Raw genomic sequence first — 26609 nt, forward strand, 5'->3', positions numbered from 1 at the left:
TAGTTGTAAAATATTTATTTATTAATACACATGTAAAATCATCATCATTTGTGACATAGAAGACAATTAATTGCTCTCCTCTACAATAAAATGTACATTACTAAGAGTTATGTACAGTAGACATAAAAAAAATGATTCTTTCCAAAAAAAAAGAAAAGAAGTCTATCTAGGGTGATGAAGTACTCACTTAAAAGTGCACGCTAGGAGAGGCAAGCAACCCATACCTGGTGTGCTATACTAACCCTGGGAATGTGTGTGCATCACTTTTACACATCCACACGTGGATTATTAGTTGACTTTTGGCTAAAGTGCAAATTGTGCACTAGCAGCTTGGCTCGTGATAATTTGCCATTTAATTCTGAAGAAAGAGACCCACGATCTCACCATCATTACTTAGTGCCAGATATTTAACATTGGTGCCCTCTGGTGGAGAGCATTAAAATTTTGATTACAGCATTTTTAGTACAGCACCAACACTCATAATACATTAGCAAATCAGTTAAAGCCAATAAAACATCCTTTTGGATAATTAGATTATTAATAATTTCCCATTTTATCAAAGTGCTATTATGCATGTTGAATGTCAGTGTGGCAGACAGGAATAGATTCTTTAACTCCTGGGTTGTGTCAAAAAGAGATGTAAACGACAAGCTTATCAAAGTTGCATTTACAGGCTTTACTGGCAGAAGACCTCTAGTGTTCACCCATGTTGTTTCTTTCTCACCAGTCTATAAATCACCCGTGTGTACTAGACAGTCTACTCCATTTCTATCAGCACACATTATCATTACTCGGATTGGTGAGTGTGCACATTTGCGGTCTCTTGACAGGACAGGTTTTGTTACTACCTCAGCAGGCTGATTCAAAGTTTGTTGGCTGGCCGCTTTTATTCCTGGCCTCCTTCTCTCTTTCCCTTTCTTTCTCTTTTTTTACTTGCTGCTTTTCGAATTTTTCCTGAGCCTTCTTCATGTCTTTTAGTCTCCTCTTAATGGTGGAGCGATCTCTTTGGCTAGAAACACCAAGCTCCTGGAAGACAACACATATTTCAGTTCATTAAATATTTAAATCAATACTACCAACAAAAATAAAAAACCTTAAGTAAACCAACCTTAAGTTTACTGCTGTCCATGCCTAAGAGATGTTGGCCATCCACACCTTTAGCTGTAAACTCAGCTGTATACTGTTCCATGTTCATGCCCATCAACCAGTGGCAGACCTGCTGATTGGTCCACTCTGAAAGGGGGCGGTTCTGCCACATGTATTCCTTTGCTGCTGGAGCAGGGCCATCATCAAGTGTCTGAAAACAATATGCAAATGCCTGTTATACTGTAGTTATGTTTGAACTGGAAACATAAGAGGAGTCATTAGGTGCAGAAGACTGCACTACACCAACCTGCTGCGTTAAAAAAAAAAGAAAAAAAAAAAAAAAAAAAAGGAAAGAATGCTAACCTACATACCTTCAGCATATTTCAAAGCAAACTTCCTTATTTTGTGTGCCTGAATTAAAAGTGCCTGTTTACAGAACAGAGATTCCTACCAGGGCAGACTTATGAATCTGGAGCACACTTATGAAATCAGGTCAGAAACACTGGAAGACATCAAGAAGTCCAAGATAGACTGAAGTCTGAAAGGTGATGTTCTGAAAAATGTTTTTCACAGTTCTTTTTAATTAAATGAACGCATGTACACTCAAAAAAATGAATTGTTGGATTGACTTAAAAAAGAAGTGTCAAGTGGTTCCACACAACTATATTGAGTAATTTGTACAAATAACAATTTAGTTGTATGAACAAAAGAAATTGAAGTAAAGCTGACAAAATTTCTTTGAGTAAATACAAATCATTTGAATGTCACTGTTACATAGTGTTGTCAAAAGTACCGACTTCGGTACCTAGTCGGCACTGAAATTTAAAAAATGTGACGCTTTGAGCGCTGTTGAGTGGATTCGTAAACATCTCTGATTGGCCGTTGTTTTCACGGCTCATCGGATATGTCTGTGATAGGCTTCAATGATCAACGCTGTAAAAACGTTGTAAATAGTCATCAATTAATCTCTTCACTAAGCGCTTACACAGATACACACGCGAGCGTTTGAAAGCAGGCGTCTATCGCGGATCGGTCCATTGTTAGACACCTGCTTTCAATCGCTCGCGCTCCCACTTTCAAAACGCTTTCAAATTCAAACACTTCCGTATGCTTTCAAATGCTCCCACGCGTTGATCATTGTAGCCAATCACAGGCATATCCGATGAGCGCGTCAACACAATGGCCAATCAGAGATGTTTACGAATCCGCTCAACAGCGCTCAAAGCATCACATTTTTAAAATTTCAGTACTGATAGGTACCGAAGTCGGTACTTTTGACACAACACTACTGTTACATAATATTTATATGTGCAGTTTACTTAAAGGTCCTCTAAGCAATGTCACGCGTTTTTAGTCCAAAACATTTTTTGTCACATACAGCAAACATCTCCTCACTATCCGCTAGCTGTCTGTCCCCTGAACACACTGTAAAAAAAACGCGGTCTCTGTAGTCACCACAAGCTCCAAAAACGGCAATAAAAACAAACTGGTGCAGTCTGGACCACGAAACATAATAAACATGCTCCAGCCAATAACCGACAAGAATGATTTTAAATGCACGTTCATGACTGTTTCAGGAAGCACGGATGGGAGGGGAGGAGGAGGCAGAGGGAGGGTCTAGCTAGCCTCTGTTTTGTTTGACAACACTTCGAAAGTCAACAGGAAGTTACTCCACTCAGGATCGCTTAGAGCACCTTTAATAATGTTATGTTTATTACGTATGTTGAACACATATACTGACTTAATTTACCTTATTAAATGAACTATTTGCTCTACTAAATGCACTCAAAAAATAACTCATTGAACAAACTCAATTGAATTGAGAGCAGGATTTCTTTCCTAAACATGCATATATGAGGCTCGCAGCCTAAACACAGGCAACACTCTTGTGCATAATGGTAACCACAAAATTCAAAAACACTACAGAAACTACTCTAAATGTCCAACATAAATAAACATTAAACACTAACATAAACTAACAACATATTTCCCTTTACTGTAAAAACATAAAATAACACATGAATCCCTAAATTTACTCTCCTAATGCAGTCCCTTGCAAAGCATGCTGGGAACTATGGATCCACTGCCCAGTTAGTTATGTCAACATAAATTTGTGCATTTCACTCAGCAATGTTAAGTTGACTGAACAAACACTTCCTAAGTAAAGTTGACAATACTCATTTTAAGTAGAAACAACGCAGTTAAATTACGTTCATGTAGTTACATGAGTTTTTTAAGTAATGTGAACGACGGTGGTTTGAGTGAAACTAACAACAGTGAAAGTTCATTTTAACTCCACAATCAATTGATATAAAAAGCACCATTGATCAATCATAAAATCTTTTGGAATCTTCTGATGTTATACAATACATTTACATTTATGCATTTAGCAAATGCTGTTCTCCAAGTGGCTTACAATAGTGGAACATAATCAATTTGTCAATATATCAATTAATTATTGGTCTTTTTGATGAGACAGTATAGGTGTTTAGTTTTTCACATAAAACTACAGTATTGTATGACATTAGAAGGCTTGAAATATAGTGTGTGAGTCGTAAGGACTACTTTTGAGACTTTTCTTGCATTTTTTGGTCCATTTTGGAGCTAGACAAGTACTAGGTCACAAAATGCTTCCATTGCACGGAAAAGAGCTGTATGAACAATTTCCAGAACATCTTCCTTTCCCTGAAGAAAGTAATTAATATGGGTTTGGAACAACCTTAGGGGGAATTAGTAATGACTGATTTTTATTTCTGAACTATTCCTTTAACATTGAGCCACTGACACACCTAACACAATTTGTGAAATAATGTTACCTGTGGCAACATCTTACCAACAGGGCGTAGGAAGACTGTTGCAATCATCTGGGAAATTTCACATACCGGGTACATAATGACACCGGAGAGCTGATTTACTCACAACCACACCCATATACTCCATATAGATAGTATAAATGACTCCAGAAAGATCTTAACCATAGGCAGGAAGCACAGAATGAACAGCCTGGATGTATTAAGGGAGGAAAAACCTGCTCTCCTCTGCCTCACTATGGACAGATGGAAGAGCCTAAAATGTGGTTGATCAGAGAAATTTCTCAGGTAAAATCCAGTCACTTCAATAATCTCAAGGAATCTGAGCAATTGTAAGTTTTGAGTCTCCTATGCAGATTCTACTCGTGTTAAAGTTAGTCAAGCCAACTCACTGCATTGACCAACAGACTTCTTCATTGACTTCTGTGTGAGCTGCGCTTCATGCATTGCTACACTTTTGACAATGGACATTTTCTGCCTACAGATTTTCACTGAAATTTCACTAACATGACCATACCTTTACACTGATAGTGAAACAGAAAGACATGCATGCTGAACTATCACTTCTCTTTCTCATAACTATGAGCGTGATCTCATTCTTTCCATTCCTCCCTAACGACACACACATTCCACCGGTGATACTTGCTCTCCTCTTCAAAACATCTCACAAACCAAAAGCTCACGTTCAGTGCTGATCAAATTTATATATATATATATATATATATATATATATATATATATATATATATATATATATATATATATATACACACACATATACATACACACATGGTGTCATCTCCAGAATTATTGGCACCCTTGGTAAAAAAAAAAAAAAAGAAAAGAAAAATGGTCGCTGTGAAAATAAATCTGCATTGTTTATCTTTTTGATCTTTAATTAAAAAAAAATCCCTAAATTCTATCCTTTCATTGAAGTAAAACAATTGAAAGTGGGGGGGAAACTCACATTATGAAATAAATGTTTATGCATGTTGGACACAATTATTGGCACCCCTAGAAATTCTTATGAGTAAAATATCTCTGAAGTATATTCCCATTCATATTGTTTAGCATATCAGGGTGACTAGGAGCATGAAACTGTCTAGACAAAACTTCCTGTTCCACAGGAGTATAAACATGAGGAAACACAAAGGCCAAATTCCCTTAATCATTCATCACAATGAGTAAAACCATAGAATATAGTTCTGATGTGCAGCAAAAGATTGTGGAGCTTCACAAAATAGAAAGTGGCTGTAAGAAAATAGCTAAAGCATTGAAAATCCCCATTTCCACTATCAGGGCAATAATTAAGAAGTTCCAATCAACTAAAGATGTTACAAAGCTGCCTGGAAGAGGATATCCATCTATATGTGAGGAGGAGTGTTTGAGTGGCCAAAGACTATTCAAGGATCACAGCTGGAGAATTGCAGAGATTAGTTGAGTCTTGGGGTCAGAAAGCCTAAAAAAATATCAAACAGCACCTACATCACCACAAGTTGTTTGGGAGGGTTTCAAAAAAAATCCTCATCGCTCATCCAAAAACAAACTCTGGAAAAAAACAAAAAAACAACTGGAACTTCAAATGGGACTGGCTTCTATGGTCAGATGAAACTAAAAAAAAAAAAAAAAAAAGGAGCTTTTTGGCAGCAAACACACCAGATGGGTTTGGTGCAAACAGGGACAAAAAGTACCCCATGCCCACTGTTAAATATGGTGCTGGATCTTTAATGTTGTGGCCTATTTTTTGCTAGAGGTCCTGGACATCTTGTTCAGATACATGGTATCATGGATTAGCAAATACCAACAGATAAAAAAAAAAATCTAAACCTGACCGCTTCTGCTAGAAATCTTATAATGGGCCATGGTTGTATCTTCTATCAGGACAATGATCCAAAACAAACATCAAAAACACAAAAATGTGTCACTAAACACAAAATGAATCTTCTGCCATGGCCATCCTAATTCCCTGACCTGAACCCTAAAGAAAATGAGTGGAGTGAACTGAAGAGAAGAAGCACCAGCATGGAGCTGGAATCTGAAGGATCTGGAGAGATTCTGCATGAAGGAATGGTCTCTGATCTCTTGTCAGGTGTTCTTCAAACTCATCAGGCATTATAGGAGAAGAGCTGTTCTCTTGGGAAAAGGAGGTTGCAAAAAGTATTGAATAAAAGGGTATGATTATTTGTGAGCAATGAGTATTAGAGAAAAACATTTCTCTCATAATGAGATTTTCCCCCATTTAAAATTATTATTCTCCAATGAAAGGTTGGATTTTTGTATATTTTTTAAATATTAAAATCAAAAGTATTAACAATGCAGATTTATTTTCACAGCCTTCTTTGGTCATATTTACCAAGGGTATGAATAATTTTGAGCACAACTAATATTATATATTAGTTATATATACATATATATAGTTATATACACACACACACACACACACACACACACACACACACACACATGACGAACCATCAACTGCAGGAAAGGAAAGCTCATGCAGTGGTGACCCCACGGCCACTCACCTCGCAGGAGAAGGTATGTGTGTGTGAACGCCCCGGGAGACGGGGCTCTTTCAGTAACCCTGCCAACACAGTGCGAGGACTACCTGCGATTGAATCATCCGTCACAGATAAGCTCTGTAACAAGTAGGACATGGGGACACATACACATAAACACACACAAACAGACACAAATGATTTTCTCACAAACAGTTTTTACAGATATTGTATTTATAGGAGGAAGTTTGGGATGAATTAGCATACTCCTTTTAAATTAGAATAATCCTTTTAAATAAGATCAAGCTAATGGATTAAGTGTTACATTTGTAATAGCAATGCAAATATATCTAACCAATTCCTAAATGTTCAGACTAAAACAGTCTTTTAAACAAGACTGAGAGTTTCTCTGCAATTGGGTCAATGAAAAACAAGACTGTTCAAGATAAAAAAAAAAAAGAAAAATTATAGTTTATGTGCAGTTCATGAAATGTTTGTAAATGTAATGATATGAATGTTGGAACAATGAAGAAAAAAGTGAAAAATATTTTCTTTATACCCTGAACACGTGTGCACATAGGTTAATTTTCAAAAAATATATTTTAAAATAAAGGTAAAAAGTGATTTGTAAATATATTTTCTGATATCATATATCAACATAATTATATTTCATTATTTATTTAATACATTTAATATTTTAATTGATTAAAATGAATAATTTCTACTGTATGACCCCCTCCCAAAAATACTGAAATGAATTATAATTCTTTTAGAAAAAGAAAAGGTGGTAACATTTATTTTACACATCTGTCTGTTACACATCCTAAATGTACTTACTGTGGTAATAAAATTAAATTATGCATAATTACAAATAACTAATCTTAAACCAAACCTTAACCTAATTAAACAGTAAGTATATGTTGTTGATTAATATTACTCAGTACTTATTTGTATAATTACACTGTAACAAGGGCACTTTAAAATAAAGTGTAATTGAAAAGAAAATGTAAAAGAAAAAAAATAATTTACTCAATTTCTACATTTTCTTAAACACATTTATTTACTGTATTCGTGGCTTTGTTACTTTCTTCTCTTGAATGCTTGTTTGAACTAAATGTGAAAAAATGGGGCGGTGACACGCAGTGATATTACCTTCAGTGCCTTGGAAGCAGTACCAGTGGAGAACAGTTCCAGAAACCAAAACCAGTAGAAACACAAAACTATGTTGCATTACTTGTGAGAGCTGGTAATGGAGCGCTATCGTACACTACAACTACTAGCATGCATCCTTCTCAAGTGATAGTGAAAATAATGGATGACTAAACCTGAATTCAATACAGCTATTAGAAAACCATCAAGAACTATCACTCCCTACTAGGGTAGGGTACATTCTCAGATACAAACTACATCACTAAACTAACACAGTCCATGCAATGCTCCATTGTGAAACAGGACTTGGCTTTATCAGAGTGGGCCAAATGGTATATAATGAAAGAATGCATTTACTACAATAGAGCATTCAACAAAACCAAAAATGAGTTCACTAGGGTTAGTAGCAACTGCTATCAACTAAGTGTACTACTGTCCTCACACAACAGACACATTAGCTGAAGAACTCAATGCATACTGTACCAAATCTAAGGAATGAGAGAGAAGAGATGGCCAGGAGAGGTTGGTCTGTTTTAAAGAAGAGATCGCCAAAAACAAACAAAATTGCGTAAAGTGGACACAAAGGCGTTGAAGTGACCTAATAGTGTAGAATCTTAAATAGAGTTTCTTTGTTTTTAAGAAAATCCTAAAACTTTGTTTATTGCCAGCCTAAAATTAGATCTTGAATCCCAGATTTTCAATAACCTCTAACAGTAAATGGGCTGTAAATGTCTTCTCAAAACCACAACAGTACAGTACAGCCTTTAGAATATGCCTAATTACACAACTTCACTTCCTGTTTGGATCAAAGGCTGAATGTGATGGGACTGCTTAAATATTAACCTTAAATGACATCCAAGAATGCAACCAACCTAGCAAACTGAATTCCTTTAAATTGGGTAAAACCTAATGAACCACCTAAAAATGCATACATTCAATTATTGAAGTCACAACTTGTCACCTAATCTCTTCCTCTTACTCAAGATACTTATGAAATCTTGGAGGTCTAAAAAAAAAAAAAAAAAAAAAAAAATTCTCATCTTCTGGTCCCTACTCACCGTGTTTGTACGATCCTCCATGTATCCTTCTGAAGGAGTACGAGGCAGGCTGCAGCTGGATGCAGAACGCTCTTTCTCTCGCTCTTTCTCTTTTCCTTTCTCTCTGTCCCCAAACCAGGAAAATGGCATACAGGAAGGGATGGAAGAGATGGAGCCAGAGGGGGAGACATTGCCGCTGGACTCATCCAGTAAGTCTCCTGATCCCCTGAGTTTAGACAACAAAGAAGCCATTCTAATGAACCTAATTAAGTAATAGAGATGGACTGATCTATATCAGAGGAGACCTATAGACTTTAAAGTGATTTTAAAACTCATCAACTTCAGATCATTTAGTAGGTTAATATTAGGACATTTAATATTCAAACCTGCTCCCTACAGATCCTTGGAGTGTGATGCTATCCCGTTTTTTGCCTTTGCCTCCAGACCTGCGGATACCACTACAGACCAATACAAAAGAAAGTGTACAAGTCAGAACTTTTACATTTACTTATAGGCTATGTACTTGATTGGGGAAAGATAGAAATCTCTGAAACGGTCTGTCAAAATTACATTTTATTAATATATTCTAAATTAAATCATGCTTAATAATAAAAGCATGCACATGAAATGCCTCTGTCTAAAAAAGACATTTTAACGGAAGTTCATCTAGAAATGAAAATTCTATCCTACAGTACATATTATTGTGTCATTCCAAACTTCTATGGCTTTTTTCTTTATTTTGTGAAACACAAAATAACATATTTTGAAAAATATTTTGTCCGCTTTTTGTTCATATTCTGAAAGTCAATGAGGTCCAAAAAGGACAAAGTTAGCGAGAAATTAATCTATTCAATTTAATATATTCAAAGTCTCCTAAAGAGACATAATCACTTTGTATAATGTACAGATCAAAAAGCCTTCACTCACTCTCAAATCACATCAAAATCATCAAATATGGTAACATAAAGCTCAAATGTCAATGTCAACGTCATACCTCGTTGGTTCTTGCACCTCTTGTTACCAAATACCATGATGTTTGAGGTTCTTAGAATATACCAGTCGAGTCGTACGGATTAAAATCTCACTACCTTTTTGGAAGCCTGAAAGTTTTGGGTCCCACTGACTTTCATAAAAATGGGGGGAAAAAAATAGCTGAACCATTCTTCAAAATTCATCTTTTCTGTTCTGTAGGAGAAGGAAAGCTACGAGTTTAAAACAATATGAGGGTGAATAAATGGTGAAAGGTGGGACTTCATTTTCCTACAAGTAGTCCATCTCCTCTCTGTTGTAATATCGCCGATATTGGCACACAAGAGCAAGTTGCTGGCCAAGCCATACCTGAAATCTGGGAATCGTCTTTTGGACTTTCGTGTTGGTGAACCATCACTCTCTTCATCTGAAAAATGAAAGAACAATCAAAATCAAAAGCCTGAGCAGGTAAACCTGTGGAGGTAGGAGATCTAAAGAAAAAGTGGGATATGTTTTTTGCTGTTGTACCTCTGCTCGCTCTGCTCTTGCTGCGCTCCTTGCCTTTGCTCCTCCTGTTTCTCAGGTTGAGGAACACACTAGAGGAGGACTGTGAGGAGGATGGGGACTGGGGGGTGGAGGAGTCTTTAGGTGGAGACAGGCTAGCTTGTGTGCTGCTGCCTCCTTGGGGTGTCTGGCTCTGAATAAATACATCACTTTCACCTTCACTTCTCGGTTCACGTGTTTGGTCGTGACCAAAATGTATAGATGGAATGGGTATGGCTAGGCTCTCGAGGTAAGATCGCCTTCTTTCACTGTTTGTTCTCTCCTGTTTGTGGTCTTGTATGCACACAGATTCCTATTAACAAGGAATAAAATTAACATTTGATTTAATTTGATTTGAAGAAATCATAGTTTACTGTCATAATACATAGGATAAAGGACAAAACAGGTGTCATTTGTGTTCTGTGTATACTGTACATTTGTAAATAACAGTAGTTATAAAAAATGAATATAAAAACAATTACATTTTTACTTAGTTAATACATTTTCTCAACACAGTAATGAAATCCAATATATTTATTTTATGATTTTTCTTTTGTCATAAAGATGCCTTTTGGCCTCCCCAACTGTTTTTTTGGACCTCTACATCTTTTAATAGAAAATGTGTACATTTTTATGGAAACATACAAAAATTTGTGTTGGCCCTGTTACAATCAATCCTGCTGTAAAGAAATAATTCCATAAAACTTCAGCATCTTATTCATTATGTTTGTCAGTAAGGAAGGATCTTAAAATGTTAAACCTGTTACCATAATTTTATGTAGTACATTATAGATAATTGAAAAGTGTATATAATAATATAAAAGTGTCTACTTCTTAAGAAACACCTGGAAAATATTGTTTAAAAAACAAACAAACAAACATAAAAAACAGGACAGACCAGACCACACTGTTATTTTCCCAAAACAAGTCTGATTCATCAGCATTTTAAGAAAATGTGAAACGTTTTCTTTTAAAGAAAGAAAGAGGCAGAGATCCTACAGAAGAAGCTAATTTGTAGTCCTTACAATTATGTGACCTGCAATGAAACTGTGAGGTATTTAAATGTTTGTGGTTCATCACACCTGTGATTGGCTAGGTGCCTGTGAGCCTCTCGCTGACTCTCTGAGTTTGTTACGGGATGGCCGCTTGCGTTGGGATCCCTGTGCCAGCTTAGCTTTGGCTCTGTAGACACTGCAGTCCAGACGAGCAGTCTGAGGAACATCTCCCCAGTCTGCATCTGAAGAAAGACAGACACCAACATCACAAAAACAGAAAAGACTACTCTTTCAGGATAGCCTGTTTACATCTTTTCTGAACAAAATAATAATAAATAAAAGGCATTACAAGCCAAATAACCTACAGTAACTAGAGAAAGATATAACCGCTAGTCCTTTATTTTTGACCAGCTTTCACAGTATAAATGATTTGAGAGCTCTTTTGTACCAGAGTGAAGGTCATCTGTAGACAGTCCGTTTCTTTCAGATGAACCAGAGGTCGGACTGCTAGGTTGACTCTCCCCTGCAGGGCTGCAAGACTCTTCGGGCTGGTCTGATCCAGTGCGGCCCTCCAGACAAGCTATCTGAGAAATGCAGAGAAGTATTACCTACATACCTGTAGCTTAATCATTATGTCTGATACCAAACGAAACCACCAGTGGCTAAGGCCTGTTCACACCAAGATGAATGTTCGGTGCGAAAATTTGGTGTGATAAACATTTTAATTTGACTGAATGACTGTCAATGTTAATGAGGTGTTCTAGTAATTGCAAATGAAGCTGACTAACCAATAAGATTCACACTTTTGATCATATGACCAGAGCTGCTGCTGTATTTTTGCAGATGTCAGTGAATAGAAGAGGAAGAATCCTGAACCAGATCTCTCTTGTCTCTATACTCTTTTATTTGGCGTTGTTTTATAAACATCATAGCGAATACAAAAATCTGAACTGCTGTTTGAAAACATGTAAATATTATTTGACTTCTTTTCTTCTCTGTGAAAAGCAGGTGTCAGAAATGGAAAGTTGCATTGGGCTTTGTGCACTGGAGTAACCGCAGTATTTCTACTTTTCTAAAAGAGCCACTTACAGTCAGAGAGTGAATCTGCATTTTCATTCGGCTCATCTGCCATATTTTATGCACCGGTCTGAACTGACAAATCACATGTGACAATTGGACCACATTTTGTCTGGTGGGAGTTCCAGAAAAGTTAACCACTTACTGCACCTTATGTAAGTATAGCACATTCAGTCATATACCCAGTGAACACTCACAAAAGAATGATATTAATGTTTGTGACCTCACATTGTTCAAAACAAGAGAAATTAACTTGAACAAGATGTAGTTTTACCTTGTGCTGTAATTGCTTCACACTGCTCTTGTATTCTCTCTCCCTTTGCTCCAGTTTTCTCTTCAGCTCTGCCTCTTTCTTTGCACATTCAGCCTCTCTACAAGTCAAGAACAGCCTCACCGTTAACAAAACACGGCAAAATGAATTTCTGCTTAAGATACATGTGTCATCTATTGCTCTTTGGAGCATAAGAATTTCCAATAATTCAGCTTGATTCAGACCTTCACTGATGAGAACATTTCCAAGAATGCCTCACCAACACTTCCCAGAATGACTCCGCTATGACAACACATTACATGCTCAAACACACCTCTGTTGGTGCTCCTGTAGAAGCGTGATGGTCTTATTGTATTTGAGTTGCAGGGAATCATGTTGACTCTGGGCTTCATTCAAACGCTGGTTGATGGTTTTGCAGAGGCCTTGAGCATCAAGCCAGTATTTTTCCAACTTTTCAATGCGCTCTCTGCTCTCTTCCACACTCCTTTCAAGAGCTGCACCTCGAGTCTCCCAAGACTTACGTTCTGCTTCACTCACTTGCAGCTATGAAATAACATACACATAAAGAGTTAAACAGCTTTGCAGGTCCAGAAGTTAATAAATAAATAAGGCATTTTTGTCCTACCTTCTCTCTCAACTGATCAAGTTCTGTGACTGTGACACTGTGTTTTATCTGCAGCTATAAAAAGAGAATTCAAGACAGACTGAGGACTGAGCACTTGACACTGATGAATATGGTTTATGTAAATAGATGTAAATTAACATTATACCTCTTTGAATTTTTGTTCTAGCTCAGTAGGATCGATATCTTCAGGTAGATCAATGCCTTGGCTCCTCAGTTGCGAAAACACTTCCTGTGCCAAGTCATTGGATGCATCCTCCGTACCCTGCTCCTTTTCGGTCTCTTTTTGTTTATCCTGTATCAATCATAATATGGGCCCAACAATGACTTAGTGACTCATTTATTCATGACAACAAGCTTATCTTTATATGTTCACAGACCTGTTGCACAATACTCTTTTCAGCTAGTGGCTCAATTTCCTGTTGATCCTGATATTGGTCATGGGTTTGAGAGTTCTGGTTTTCATCCTGTAGTTGATGGTTCTGGGGTTCGTAATGGTCTTCATCTTTCGGCTCATTGTTTTCAGGGCTTGCCTCATGTTGTAGAGTTTCGCTAATCAGACGGGCCACTTCGCTCTCCACTCCTGGTTTTTCCCGGCCAATGAGAAACCTGCATTGGAGGATGTAAAATTCCTTCACGAGGTTCTGGGACTATGACCTTTGCTGGTATTATACTGACTATGCGATTAGATTTTGGCCTGGTGAATCATTACTAGACACTTCCTACTTAATAGGTAATGCGTGTTCATTGTTTGTAACGTACAGTAAAGGTAATACAGGGAAAATCCCTTGAGAGCAACCTGGAGTGAGTTGCACAATAGTGCGAGCTCACAGCTCATTCCTGGTGAGGCATGAAACCTACAATGTCACTGGTCCTGAACTTTAGATACAATTTAGCTTTAGTTTGGTGTGTCAATACTTACTTGACCAGACCTTTGGTGTTCTTCAAAGTGGTGGCAGCAAAGATTTGAGTGACACCAACCAGACTGATTCCATCTACCTCCACAATCTGATCATTGACTTGAATTCTGTTAAGACAAAACACCAAAGCTCATTTGGATACAGAATCACCAGAATCTGTTTGATTAGTCACACTGTTCACTACCATACAGAGAAGATTTAATTCTGAATTTCATAAGTGAAATTCATGATAAGTTCTTACCGTCCATCCCGGTGAGCTGCACCTCCCTCTGTGATGGTTTTCACAAAAATGCCCAGCTTCTCTAGTCCTTGATCTGCCCCAACCCCCATGCCAATGATACTGATTCCCAGGCCATCATTACCTACACAACCAAAAAGTCAGCTCAAATACAGTACTTACGCAGATTTTGACAGTAAATTCAGGAAAAACATTTTGGGATAAAAGTGTAAAAGAAACCTTTTTGAATGTCTATAGGTAAAACATCCATCTTTTCAACCCTCTTTTCCAGCTCGTATTCAGCAGATGCAGACACAGGATCCACATCATCATTCCTGCGATCATAATCTTCATTAGAGAAGGTAAAGTACACCTGCAGAAGAGGAAAAACTATTAAATACCACACCTGTGCACACCCACATCTGATTGCATAAATGAATCAGTGATTTACTGATTTCACAATTAATGTTGACGCAAAACTATGTTCTGATAAGGAAAAGTCCACCCAGATCATTTTTGTAAAAATTAGACAATTCAGAAATCTTCCTGTTTATGAATGCCTGCATTTATATGTTAATGCCGCATTTATATGCTATTGGAAATTTCCTACTTGCCACTTCTGAAGTTGTGATTATGAGCTTGTCGCGTTTAACAGGAATCATAGAGGGCACCAGGTATATTCTTGTCTAATTATTGAGGAAATCTTATTAAAGGCCAAAATTATATTAAGGGTCCCATTCGTTGACAACCATATAAACATTCACCACACTATCTAGATATTCAGCTTGCTGACGATTCTGGAATTTCAGTCAAATGCAGTCATATACAGTACATATATTCAGGCTATTTTTGCTGTGTATAAAACATACAATACGCTTCAAATAGTTATGTAAATATGCAGTACTTTAATGACAAGGCAAGATGATGTAGCTTTTGTGGAAAAAACAAATAAAGAATACCAGTCACGGCAGAAATCGTTCTCCCTTTTGCCATGTTTAAAGCTTATGGCGTGCCCAACTCACAAATTCAAAATTATCTCTGAGTTTCCCAGTAGTATATACACTTGACATTTGACTTGACATTTGATATTCAAAAGTGCTTTGATCTGCCTGCATTGACACTATTCTTTAAGAGCTGCTGTGCAGCCAAAATAATGTACCAGTTATCAATGTAAATCTGCTTTGACACAATCTACATTGTAAAAAGCGCTATATAAATAAAGGTGACTTGACTTGACTTGAGAGGGAATTCATGTCTAATTTTTAACTAGGAAACTCGTAATTACGATAATTCTGATAGTACTGTATGCGAAGGCAGCATAATACCTACTCAGTATTTAGCAGCTTGGCCCATACTGAAGAATACAGACTGAGGCATTCAAGCTTCAAAACAGACATGCAAACACCATAAAAGTTGTCCATATGACTCCTGCACTATGTGCTGAGTCTTCAAAAGAGATACAAGTACTCTGTGTGAGGAACAGACTGAAATTCAAGTCATTACTCACTGATTATCCTTCTCTTCAGTGAGCTGTTAACGGCTAAGTCTGGATTAACTAAGAACTGGGTCTATCTGATCTGTGAACAATTCATTCAGAGCAGTTTCATGAACTTGACCAAACATTTCTTTGAAAGATCTGACTCAAGAGTTATTAGTTCACAAATCAGACATCGCCATTTATCTCAAGAACTCTTGTGATCACAGCAAAAAGAGTTAGTGAGGATATCAAGATTTTCAGTTAATAATGAATTAAATTTTGTGTTGTTCCACACCTAAAGTGATAACACTTGGAATACAGCGCAACAGTCATATAGATGACTTTTAAGATATTTTCATGGGGCTTCTGTGTGCCTTTTGAAGCTATAAAGCATGGCTGTGTGATATGGACAAAAAATACAATCACGATTCTTTTTTTTTTTAAACCAATATTGCGATTTTGAAACATTTCCTTACACACGTAATTGTCTGTCTCATTTTTTTTTTTTGGAAGCCGGCTTTATTGCCGATATTTGCGGGCACCATAAATTTGCATAACTGACAGCATTGATTGTGCTGTTTACAAATGCCTGTATTAGCGATTTTTGTTCACCTGGTTCAGAATGTCATTGTTTCTTATGTAAATGCACTAGACGGACATCTTAAACCATTGCGCTCGCATCTTGTGTCTTTTGCAGCATGCGGCACTCAAGGTAAAAGTTAAAAAACGCGCCTCTAGACCTGCATCTTGTATTTTTAACCACAAAAATGCATTCTGTGCGAATGGCCTTTACTCTGTTTTGCTACAATAGTTTGACAGGTCTTGCATATTACTTTATACTTTATCTCTCCTCTCTCTCTCTATTTTTTTTTGGCATGTCCAGTGTTGCCAAGTAGGGCTACTTTTACACTGTTGCTGTGGGTTGTTTTTGTAGTCTGCGGGTTGAAGTGTTGGGCTGTTGGAAAAATTGTGCTTTCTGTAGTTAGAATTTGTGTATGCTCACATTATGAATTTATTACGATTTCGATTAATCGCACTGCCCTACTTGAAAGCTCCCCTTTCTTTGTCACAATGGGAAAAATTGGAGTGACCATGACACTTCATGTCAAAATAACAAAAAATCTTCAAAGTGACACACACAAAAAAAAAGTCATTTTGCAGTATTAAAATGGCATGATAGTGAAACTACAGTGAAATTTCACAGGCAAAGAAAGTCTATTGTCAATAGTGTACAGATACATGAAGCACTGCTTACTAAGCAGCTTTATACAAGTCAACATGGAGAATTTGCATGTTCAAAGTTCAACAAACTTGAATTCTATATGAAATCTGCATCAGGGAATTGTTTCACTTTGCGCAAAATTTCCTACACAGATTCCTTACTGACATGAATGAATTTCACCTGCAGTATGTCACTGTACAAAGGTAAATGTGACCACACCTTTATGAAGGCACTATAGCTGAATGATATTTCCACAGAACTTTATCAGTGCCTGGTTTAGGCTGACATATACGCAGTTATAAGCAGGTCAGTCAATGGTGTACTGCATACAGCAGCAGAATTAAACCAAAGGGAAAACACTACCTCCAAATCAATTAGACACAGCAAAGTAACAGTATTCCCTCTCCATTTTTCTTTTCACTTTTGTTTCCACCACCCTTCCTTCCCTCCATCTTTCTTTCTCTACCACAATCCCATTTTTCCCTTTCTTTCATTTATTTTCTCTGCTTTCTTTTGTCTAGCGTCTCTAGTTGTCATGGAGTAAGCGTGCACCTCTGAACAATGTCCTTTTCTTCCCAAACATGCTCAAGGACAGTGTCTCTTTCTATCTCCCTCCCTCCCTCTCTCACTCCTTTAAGCTGTGGCTTTTTAGCAAGAACACAGGACTATTTCTTCCTGGGACTGAGAGAGACTGTCAGTGAACTATGACTTACAATAAGGATGAAACAACAGATGTCACAGCATTCAGGTCGAGCGTCAAACCTGAAAGCCAGAGTTGGAACGACATAAAGGCAGCATGACCAATAAATATTATCAGAACTCTTACAGAATAAAACTGTTCTAATAAGGAAATGGATCCATTGGCAGTGTTAAAAATGGTTTATAAGTTGGTGTGGAAAAAAACAAAAACAAGTCAGCAACATATAATAGAGTTTTGGTGACTATTTTAACTTCCATTTTACGGACAACAAAACAAAACACACACGCACACACACACACACACACACACACACACACACACACACACACACACACACACACACACACACACACACACACACACACACACACTTCTCAAAATTCCTCTTTTATGTTCCACAGAAAAAAGAAAAACATACAGCTTTGAAATGACATGAGGGTGAGTGAATGATAAGAGAATTTTCTTTTTTTGGGTCAAAAAAAAAAAAAATTGCATTTTGGGGTTAAAGATGTATTTTGAAAAGAACACATTTAGCCTAGAACAGCTGGGATCAAACCACGAGTTTATGAGCTAATATTCAAAGCCCATTGTCTCATTAAATTCCAAAAGATGTTCAACACAAACATCTGTTGAAAGGAAATCCTCATTCACAACCTATATGAGACAGGCAACCCACTTCCTGCTGATCCTATATATGGGAAACTGGATGTGTAAACACAAGAGGTCCACAAATAAAGAAACAGGCTCATCCTGAGGATGGAGGGAAAAAAATGTTGGAACATTATGATATGTACAGAAAAGGAGACCCGTGTTTCCTGATTTAGAGAGAAAACAAATTATAGAGCAAGACAAATGTTTAGCTACCACCTGCTCATCCCACTTCTATAAATACACTGAAAGCAAATTGACAATGACCTAATCCACATGCTCAAAAAGGGCACTCCAAGGAGGAAGGGATGTCGGGGAGAGTGACGTATTGAACACTGAACTATATGGTAATCTGAAATGTTACGGATTTGGTATGTTTTCTGACCCAGACTATAAATCCATGGCATCTTCAGTCTGTGAGGCTCTGAAGAAATACATGACCTGGTTTCCAAACTTAAGAGATCTTTTAAGAACAACTGCAGTCCACAGGGAATGAAACACCCTTGCACACACACAGCCTATAGTTACTGGCTGGTTTTGGACAAAACGGTGGACTTTTGCCACCTACTGCACTGTAAAAAACTTAATTAGTCTTTCTTTCATTTGTTCTCACAAATGTAAGGTATACAAGATTTATACTCTGAACAAGATGCAAAGGCATAAGCATCCACAGCACAGCAATCACACAGGTACACATAGAAGACCTTTCCTTCCCTAAACAGGATCATTTTAAAGCACTCAACTTTAAAGGGGTCCCAAAGTCAGACACATGAATGACAACACAATGCACTTTCTGTTTTATGCAATCCAGTGCCTGGCCTCAGACAGATGAAGATCAAAGACTTGTGTGTTTTACTTTGATCAGTTATATGAATAAAAATGAAAATCTGTACTGACTATAACAAGTCTTCTGTAGCTAGAAAAGCATATAAAGCAACAAACCACAGTTTGTTTTGCTGTTGCTGTTTTGGCTAGGTTCATCTTAAACAGTTAACACAATAATATACAACAGGAAAACACTAATCAATCAAATAATTAAATAATCAAATATTTGCATAGAATTTTCAAAGAAATTAGAAGAACACAGAAGAAATTAAAGCTGCAAGAAGCGATGAAAGGGCCCTCGCACCCGGACTCACCGCCACCCGGTGGCCTTTGGAAAACACTGAATAGTGGGGGACATGCATGTAAGCAAGTTAAAGGTGCTAATGAGGATGTTTTGTTTTATACATTTTTGCAATATTACTTGAAACTGTCTTTACTAGCTGATAAAAGACTATTTATTATGTGCACTGAAAGGAATAATATTAATATACATCATCTGTGCACAAGGTAGGGCCTTAAAAACATCAGCCAATCGTTTACGCGATCATCGCATAAACGATTGGCCCTCTGGCTTGTCAGTTACTGCCATGACGTTCCTTGTGAGAGACGTGTGTGGCTGCGCACTCCAGTAACTTTCCACACTCTACAGGCGCTGCATGCAATGTTTTTCTCAGGAGACAGGAGTAACAACTGCAGATTATGAGTTACCTGCGGTGAGTCCGACATAATGAATCCACTAACATGACACAGTGAATGCCGGTGGTAAACACTCGTGTTCCAATACTCGTGCACACGTTTTGGGAGGCGTTCCCTTGAAATGAGCTGTGAAGGAGGGGGTTTGTTCTTACGCATGCGCTCATTTCAAAAACTCACTAACAGTCTTTGGTTTCTCAGTCGACGAAAAGATCCTATTTAGCACCTTTAATACAGGAGAATTATGGCAAAGACATTTCAAAGTGCCACATTTCCTGCTCCCAACAGGTGGCGCTTTGACTGTAACTGAATATTGCCATATAGATGTCTTCAGGCCAGGACTATTATCAAACATGTGAAGTTTGGAGTACATCAGACAATGTATACCTAAGTTACAACAACTTCCCTGTTTCGTGGTGTTAATCGCGTACATTAGCATTAGCCAAGTGTTGCATGATTTAACGTATTTCTAGTATGTTTGGTACTTTGTGGCATATTGAAATGCATTTCAATTACAGTGTAAAGCATTCCATTTCCTGTTGCCAGCAGGTGGCGCTATGACTAACTGAATATTGGCATATAGATGTCTTCAGGCCAGGACTCTTATCACACATGTGAAGTTTGGGGCAGATCCAATAGGGTCTGGCTGCAGACTTAAGGGGCGAGTGGAGCTCCACTCTCGAACAGGAAATACGTCACCTCCACTAGTGGAGCTAGCTACAGCTATGGCCACTAGGCATGCGCACATCAATATTGCGTCATTTAATTACTGTATTTGCATTATTTTAAGGGTAGGTTTAGGGTTTGGGTAGGTGTAGACGTTAGTAAAACACAATCTGATAAGTAGTAATTTTATTAATTGTTATGCTGAGACAAAATTATTCAAGTGGAGGTGACGTACTTCCTGTTCGAGAGTGGAGCTCCACTCGCCCATGGTCTGCAGCCAGACCCTTCTCTGCAGATCGGACATTGTATGCCTGAGTTGCAACAGCTTCCTGTTTCATGGCAAAACATCAGACTTTGTCAGGCTGCCACGGACACGCCCTTCACCGAAAACTCTAGATCTTTGCAATTTAACATCACAAAGGCCTTAAGATTAGACTGACCAATGATTTTGATCTGATTAAAGCTCTAGGAGGAGTTCATTAAAAAAGTACAACATCTGGAAATGGCAAAAACTGCAAAAATTTTGCTGAGAAAATTCAAAAGATCAGATTTTGCACCCAGGGACTTTTTTTATAGGTATCGGGCTGTTACATGTGTGTACCGAATTTCATATACTTCTAGGTGAAATGTAGCGTGAAGGGTGCTTAACTGAAATTTTATAGGTGGCGCTATGGAGCCATATTGCCACACCTAATTCTGAAACCCATATCAGACATAAATTTTCACCACATCTGACGCGTGTGCAAAGTTTAAAGAGTTTGAGCATATTTAAGGCCCTCAAAAATGCGATTCATTTCGGAGAAGAAGAAGAATTGTCTCCGCAAAGAGAGTCCTCACACCATCCATGCTCGGGCCCTAATTAGTAGAAATTTTGTGTTCAAAATTAACAGAAAACAGAGTCAATCAACTGAGTCAATCAACTCATTAACAGAGTCATATCAACTGATATGACCGGACGTAAAGCTTCTAAGATGTAACTAAATCCTTACACATTTCTCTTTAAAACAAAAAAAAAAAAAGTCTGTCAGTACATGAGAGACATAGGATATTACATTCCTGAACTGATGCAAGCTCAGGCATGGCCTCTGTTGAAAGCTGTTATCTTAAATGATCCAGGTAGAACATTTTACACTGATCCAGGACCATCGTTGAAGTCACAATTCTTAAGAATCATTAACATACAAGTAAAACAAGTCTCAGACATGTATACTACATTCCTTGTGCTAAAAATAACATTTTTCTGTATTTTGAGGCAAAACAAATAAAAGACGTGGGTGCCAAATACCTTCAAACAAGTAGGATCTTGTCATATAAAACTGGAATAATAGCTGAAATAGTACCACCATAAATAAGAATGCTTCATAAAAGTAAGAGCTAAGGTGGTGACCGAATTGAGCCACAGGCATCTGTTAAAGGCGCAAACAGATTTGGGTCACTGCCGGCAGGCTAATTCCTTCAAGCTCTAATGAAAACCTTCTAAACCATTCCAGAGGGAGTACAAACCAACAAAAAAATGCTAAAACTGAATAAAAAAATAAGTTGGAGTACTTTAAACTCTTTAATTGATAGGGTTCTACCAAATATAAGGTAAGACTAGTTGAGACATACCTTGATTGGTGCTGTAGAGAACTTGATCTTTCTCTTTAGACTGAGGTCTTCCTCATCAGAGAGTCCTGGAAGTTCCTCAAATTCCTGGGATTCCTCCTTCACTTGACATTCTAAATCGGTCCTGTTGTCCTTGTCATCCACAAAGGCTGCATTCTCAATTCCACAAATTAAAGATCTTTTCCCCATTAAGCACTGATCATCTTGCGGTTGCCTCTCTTTTACTGCTAAGACGTCATATTCCATCTCTCGTTCATCATCGTCCTCCTCTATAGCTTCAGCAGCTTCCTCTACTCCCTCATTCTCTTCCTCATCCTCTCCTTTCCTCTGTTCATCCTGCTGTTCCTTATCTTCAACATCTGTAGCTTTCTGCTCACTTTCCTTCATAACAGTCTCCAGTACGGTCTCCTCTTCAGTTCGGTGCGTCTTTAGTTGTACTTCCTCGTTGTATTTTTCCTCCTCCTCCTCCTCCTCCTCATCTTCTTTTTCCATTATGTTATCCTCAAGAAACTTTCCCTCCCCTCTATGGTCTTCCTTTCTTCCAGTCTGTACAGATTCCTCACACGCCCTCCATCCCTCCTCATGTTCCCTAAAGCTCTGTTTTGATTCTTTCCTAAGGAATGTTAATTGGAGCTCTTCGTTGTCGGTCAACACCCTTCCAGAATTTTGATTTGGGGATTGGTTATCCTTTTCAGCTTCTTCAAAAACATCATCCTCAACATGTTCCTCCTCATTGCCTTCACTCTCGGATGATTCAGTCTTCACCACCACCAGCTCAGCTCTGACCGTGGACAAACCAGGAACCTTCTCAGAGTTATTGCCTTCAACCTCCTGTTGTTGAAGTGCAGGATCCTCTGCTACAGATTCATGACTAGTGGTACTCCTTGTAGACAAGTGGTGGATCTTTTCACTTGTATACAGAAGAGTGGGGTCTGAGGAGACGGTATCTTCTGAAGATTTATTAATATGCTCTTTTGCTGTGGAACTAGTATTATGTAATGTCTTCTCTGTGCAGACTCCATTCAAAGGGGTACTGTGTGAATCTGAACCATTTAACTTGGGCAAACACGTTTCAGCTTGAGAATCAGTCCATAGTGAGTAAGAGGTAGGGGAGCTACAGCTGTCTGGTGATGAAGGGGGCTCTGAATGATCACTAACAGCAGAGGGTGACAGGGAATGGCTAATGGGACTGTGGGATTCCGTGGAGGGAGCAGCTGACAGCGACTCACTATCGCTGTCCAACATAAAACTCTCCAGACGTCTAGATATTGGCCCGGCATTCATGGACACACTCAGCTTATGTGGTGGTGTCTCACTTTCATGTCTCCCTTTTTCCCCATCCTCCCTTTCTTTTGCCTGTCCCTCTAACTCTTTAGGTTTGTCCTTTCTCTCTCCAGTAACTGACACTTTCCTGTCTTGTTTCTCAAATGGTTGAGGCCAGATAACTTTAACAGAGGCAGACCTCTCTGTTGGAGACTGCTCTTTAAGGCCACTCTCAAACAGCTTCCTGGTCATTGAGAACTTCTCAGCCAGTGCTGCCTTGTCAATGGAAACATCCTCCGTTTTCCGTGCCTCAATGGAGGCTGAATCTAGACTGGAAACACTACTCAGGTTGGATCTGTAAGGAGTGGACTCCAATGGAAATTTGGGTGATGTGGGTTTGGTGACATTGGGACTGTCTTGATTCTGTTTGCCATCCATTTGCAAGAATATATTTTTTATTTTGCTCACTTTGTTGCCTGACGGTCTGCCACGGGTCTCACTGCCTCCATTGGAGAAGGGAGATGTTGAGCTGATTGATGCGCTCCCATCAAATGAACATTTGATGGAATGGAAGTCAGATTTATAAGCGTTCCTGTGAGGAGATGCACTTCTCAGTGCCCGTTCACTTTTGTTTTCACTTTTAATCATGATTGCAGATAAAAAGAACAGATTTGAAGATTTCAGTATGTAAAAGAGATAAAACTGGGACTAAAAAAGCAGTGTATATCCAGGTGCATGGTACGTCCTCGTTCACACTGGCTGAGACTGTAGACACAGATGTTGCCGAGTGACTGAAACAGTGCCAACCGCTCTTACCTACAGCAGAGAGAATAATCAAGAAATATGTCAGTCAGTATTAACTCCTCTCTAATGCGACCAAGTTGCTCTGTAGCCTAAATGTTTTGTTCAATTTACTGTAAGAAAAAAATTCCAGTGGTGGTTGCCAGAAATTGTAATAAACTTACATATAAATGATCTAATAAAATGTTTTGATATTGTAAAATGTACTGATGATAGCACAGATGGACAATGGAAGGCCACTCCAGTTTTTTTGTCCATTATTAACATGACATGAGGACACTGTTATCCACACAAACACCATCAGGTTAAGACATGACACTAAACTGCGGTTAACATTAGGTAAATAACATGAAATCTTACATAAACACAGCACATAATTCATAACACAATAAGAAACAAAATAAAAAAATGTAGGTTAATGGTTTCTGTAAGCAATTCCTTTCTCATGAGTTACCAAAGAGACTTTTTACCAAAACATAACTTAAATATTCGTGCGTAAATTGTTCATACTGTTCACTTCCAAAAAATAACACATAAAAACACATATTTTAAAACAGTGTTTTTAGCTTACCGTTAACCAATTGACATGTTTTTAATTTTTACATTCTTAAAATTACTTTTTTTTTTTTGGTAGCAGGTGTCCAAATACATCGTATAATCATATATCCATCCTTTTGACAGTCGACCTGTTCCCATTGACTGCTGTAACCGACTTCAATCCTGATGAAGCTTTAGTTGAAGTTTGTGTAAGAAAGTTTATCTCTATATTTTCGAAAACAACACGACCGGATAAACGAGTCTAAACCTACCTGAACTTCATTCATTGCGAGTTAAGGAAGAATTGAGAAAACCAAAGCCCAAACGATCACAGACTTGTTATACGTCGTCATTCCTTTCTCCGAAGTCTACATGTCTTTCCCCATGAATGTAACCAGCTCAACAAACCTTATCCCCACATGCGCGCTCCCTCCTTCAGCGTCATACCCGCTGCTTCTTTCCGGAGCTCGCGAGTCAGGCAAGCACGCGCACGGAGTGGCAGAGAAAAAAAAATACTTGGACAACCGTGGGAAAGTCAGTAATCTCATCCATAAAGTAACAGCTAAATCCAGATAAGAACTATGGGCTAATATAGCCTATATACACATTACATATTTGAAAAAAATAACAAAAAACACTTTCGGTAAACTGTATAAGATTCGAAATGTAAAGATACACTGATTTTAAAATGATCCCAGAATCCTTTCTGAGTGGAAAAAAAAAAAAAAAATAGTTTGAAGATAAAATCCAGATTTTCTCTTTTCCTGCATCTGAAATATATAGGCTATTAAAAAAAAAAAAAAAAAATCTCTTTCCAAATTAAACCTACCTATGGGATCTCAAATCAAACTGGTTCCAGTGCACCAGCATTTTCGGGGACATAGCTGCCATATCTTGAGTTTAATCTCCCTGACAATTACAAGTAGGTCACCATCTTAGAGCTTCTGAGATGAGTCAAGTGGAGCAGAGGACAAATGAAAAGAAAAGGAGCTGAAAGTAAAGAAGGAGAGAAGGTTTGAAACAGCAATGCATTCAGATAGGCTAAATGTCATTACCACAAAACAAATCTGAGCATAGTGCAAAAGACAAGAAAACAAGGCAAAATCACTGTTCACTATACTGACAGTAAACTGCCAATAAAATTACGTGAAGATTTATGATGAAACCATTTGCTCTAGACATTTTGTCTCCCTCCTGTTTGTCTTGGTGTGGACTGTGTTCCATTGTAAATTTCAGTGACCATATGAAGCCTCTAGCAGATGGCATTTAGTAACTACATATTGAAAGTAGATTATCTCTGCTGATCCGCTGTTCACAGTGACAATCAGCATAACTGAAGCATGCAGTTCCATTTGAAACTGCATGATGATTACTGATGTAAAACAAAAATATTACAGAAACTGCAATTAAATGCTCTCTGAGATTGTATGTTGCAGGTCTGAATAGCTTACACTGTTATGCCTGGGGGAAAAAAATTCCAGTTAGATGTGTCACGAGGTTCATTCTTAGAGATCTCTGGTCTGCTTTCCATTCCCAGCATCAATGACAAAACTGTCTTAAACTAAACCCATAATACTTCAGTTATGTAATCAGATGCATTCCTTTTTGGCAGACAAAAAAGGAAAAGAGACACTTACCATATCTTTGATATTCCTTTCCAATGATAAACAAAAAGCTTTACATCTCAATCCAGATTTGATGAATGAAACAGGTGTCTGTAGTCTGTGCTGCTGAGCTGTTAGTCCTGTTTCACTATGTCATGACCTGTGTTTTGTTTCTGTTTGTGGAAAGTTGTGATATGACGCATCATCGTCGAAGTCCTTTTTGCTCGGCTCGGGTTTGTTACATGGCCTGAATTTGGTGCTGTTTTCCCCAGGTGGCCTCAGGACCTAGATTTATAAAAATATCACCCAATCATAGAGGCAGCAAGGATGAGAGAATGAGAGAGAGATTCAGGAAAATTAGCTATAACTGGAGT

At 38.0% G+C, this 26609-nt stretch overlaps 1 protein-coding gene across 4 annotated transcripts; it reads right to left on the reverse strand.

Moving 5' to 3' along the window:
* On the reverse strand, positions 1–25192 carry ppp1r9alb (protein phosphatase 1 regulatory subunit 9A-like B). Of its 4 annotated transcripts, none has more exons than XM_048197127.1 (20): positions 25040–25192; positions 22034–24109; positions 14435–14567; positions 14219–14339; positions 13980–14084; positions 13438–13666; positions 13206–13352; positions 13061–13114; positions 12749–12978; positions 12439–12535; positions 11536–11671; positions 11175–11329; positions 10078–10405; positions 9919–9976; positions 8967–9038; positions 8602–8806; positions 8027–8071; positions 6422–6535; positions 1109–1297; positions 1–1026 (listed from the first exon to the last, which is right to left on the reverse strand). In XM_048197127.1, the coding sequence occupies exons 2-20, from the start codon at positions 23939–23941 to the stop codon at positions 850–852; spliced, it is 4503 nt and encodes a 1500-aa protein (XP_048053084.1). In that variant the 5' UTR covers positions 23942–24109; positions 25040–25192; the 3' UTR covers positions 1–849. The 4 variants fall into 4 exon arrangements, with proteins under 4 accessions (XP_048053084.1, XP_048053083.1, XP_048053085.1 ...); XM_048197126.1 differs by having other exon boundaries at positions 24904–25101; XM_048197128.1 differs by lacking the exon at positions 8027–8071 and having other exon boundaries at positions 24904–25101.
* Between the last annotated feature and the right edge of the window lie 1417 nt (positions 25193–26609).

This window comes from Megalobrama amblycephala, linkage group LG7 (genome assembly GCF_018812025.1).
Source record: "Megalobrama amblycephala isolate DHTTF-2021 linkage group LG7, ASM1881202v1, whole genome shotgun sequence".
NCBI lineage: Eukaryota > Metazoa > Chordata > Actinopteri > Cypriniformes > Xenocyprididae > Megalobrama > Megalobrama amblycephala.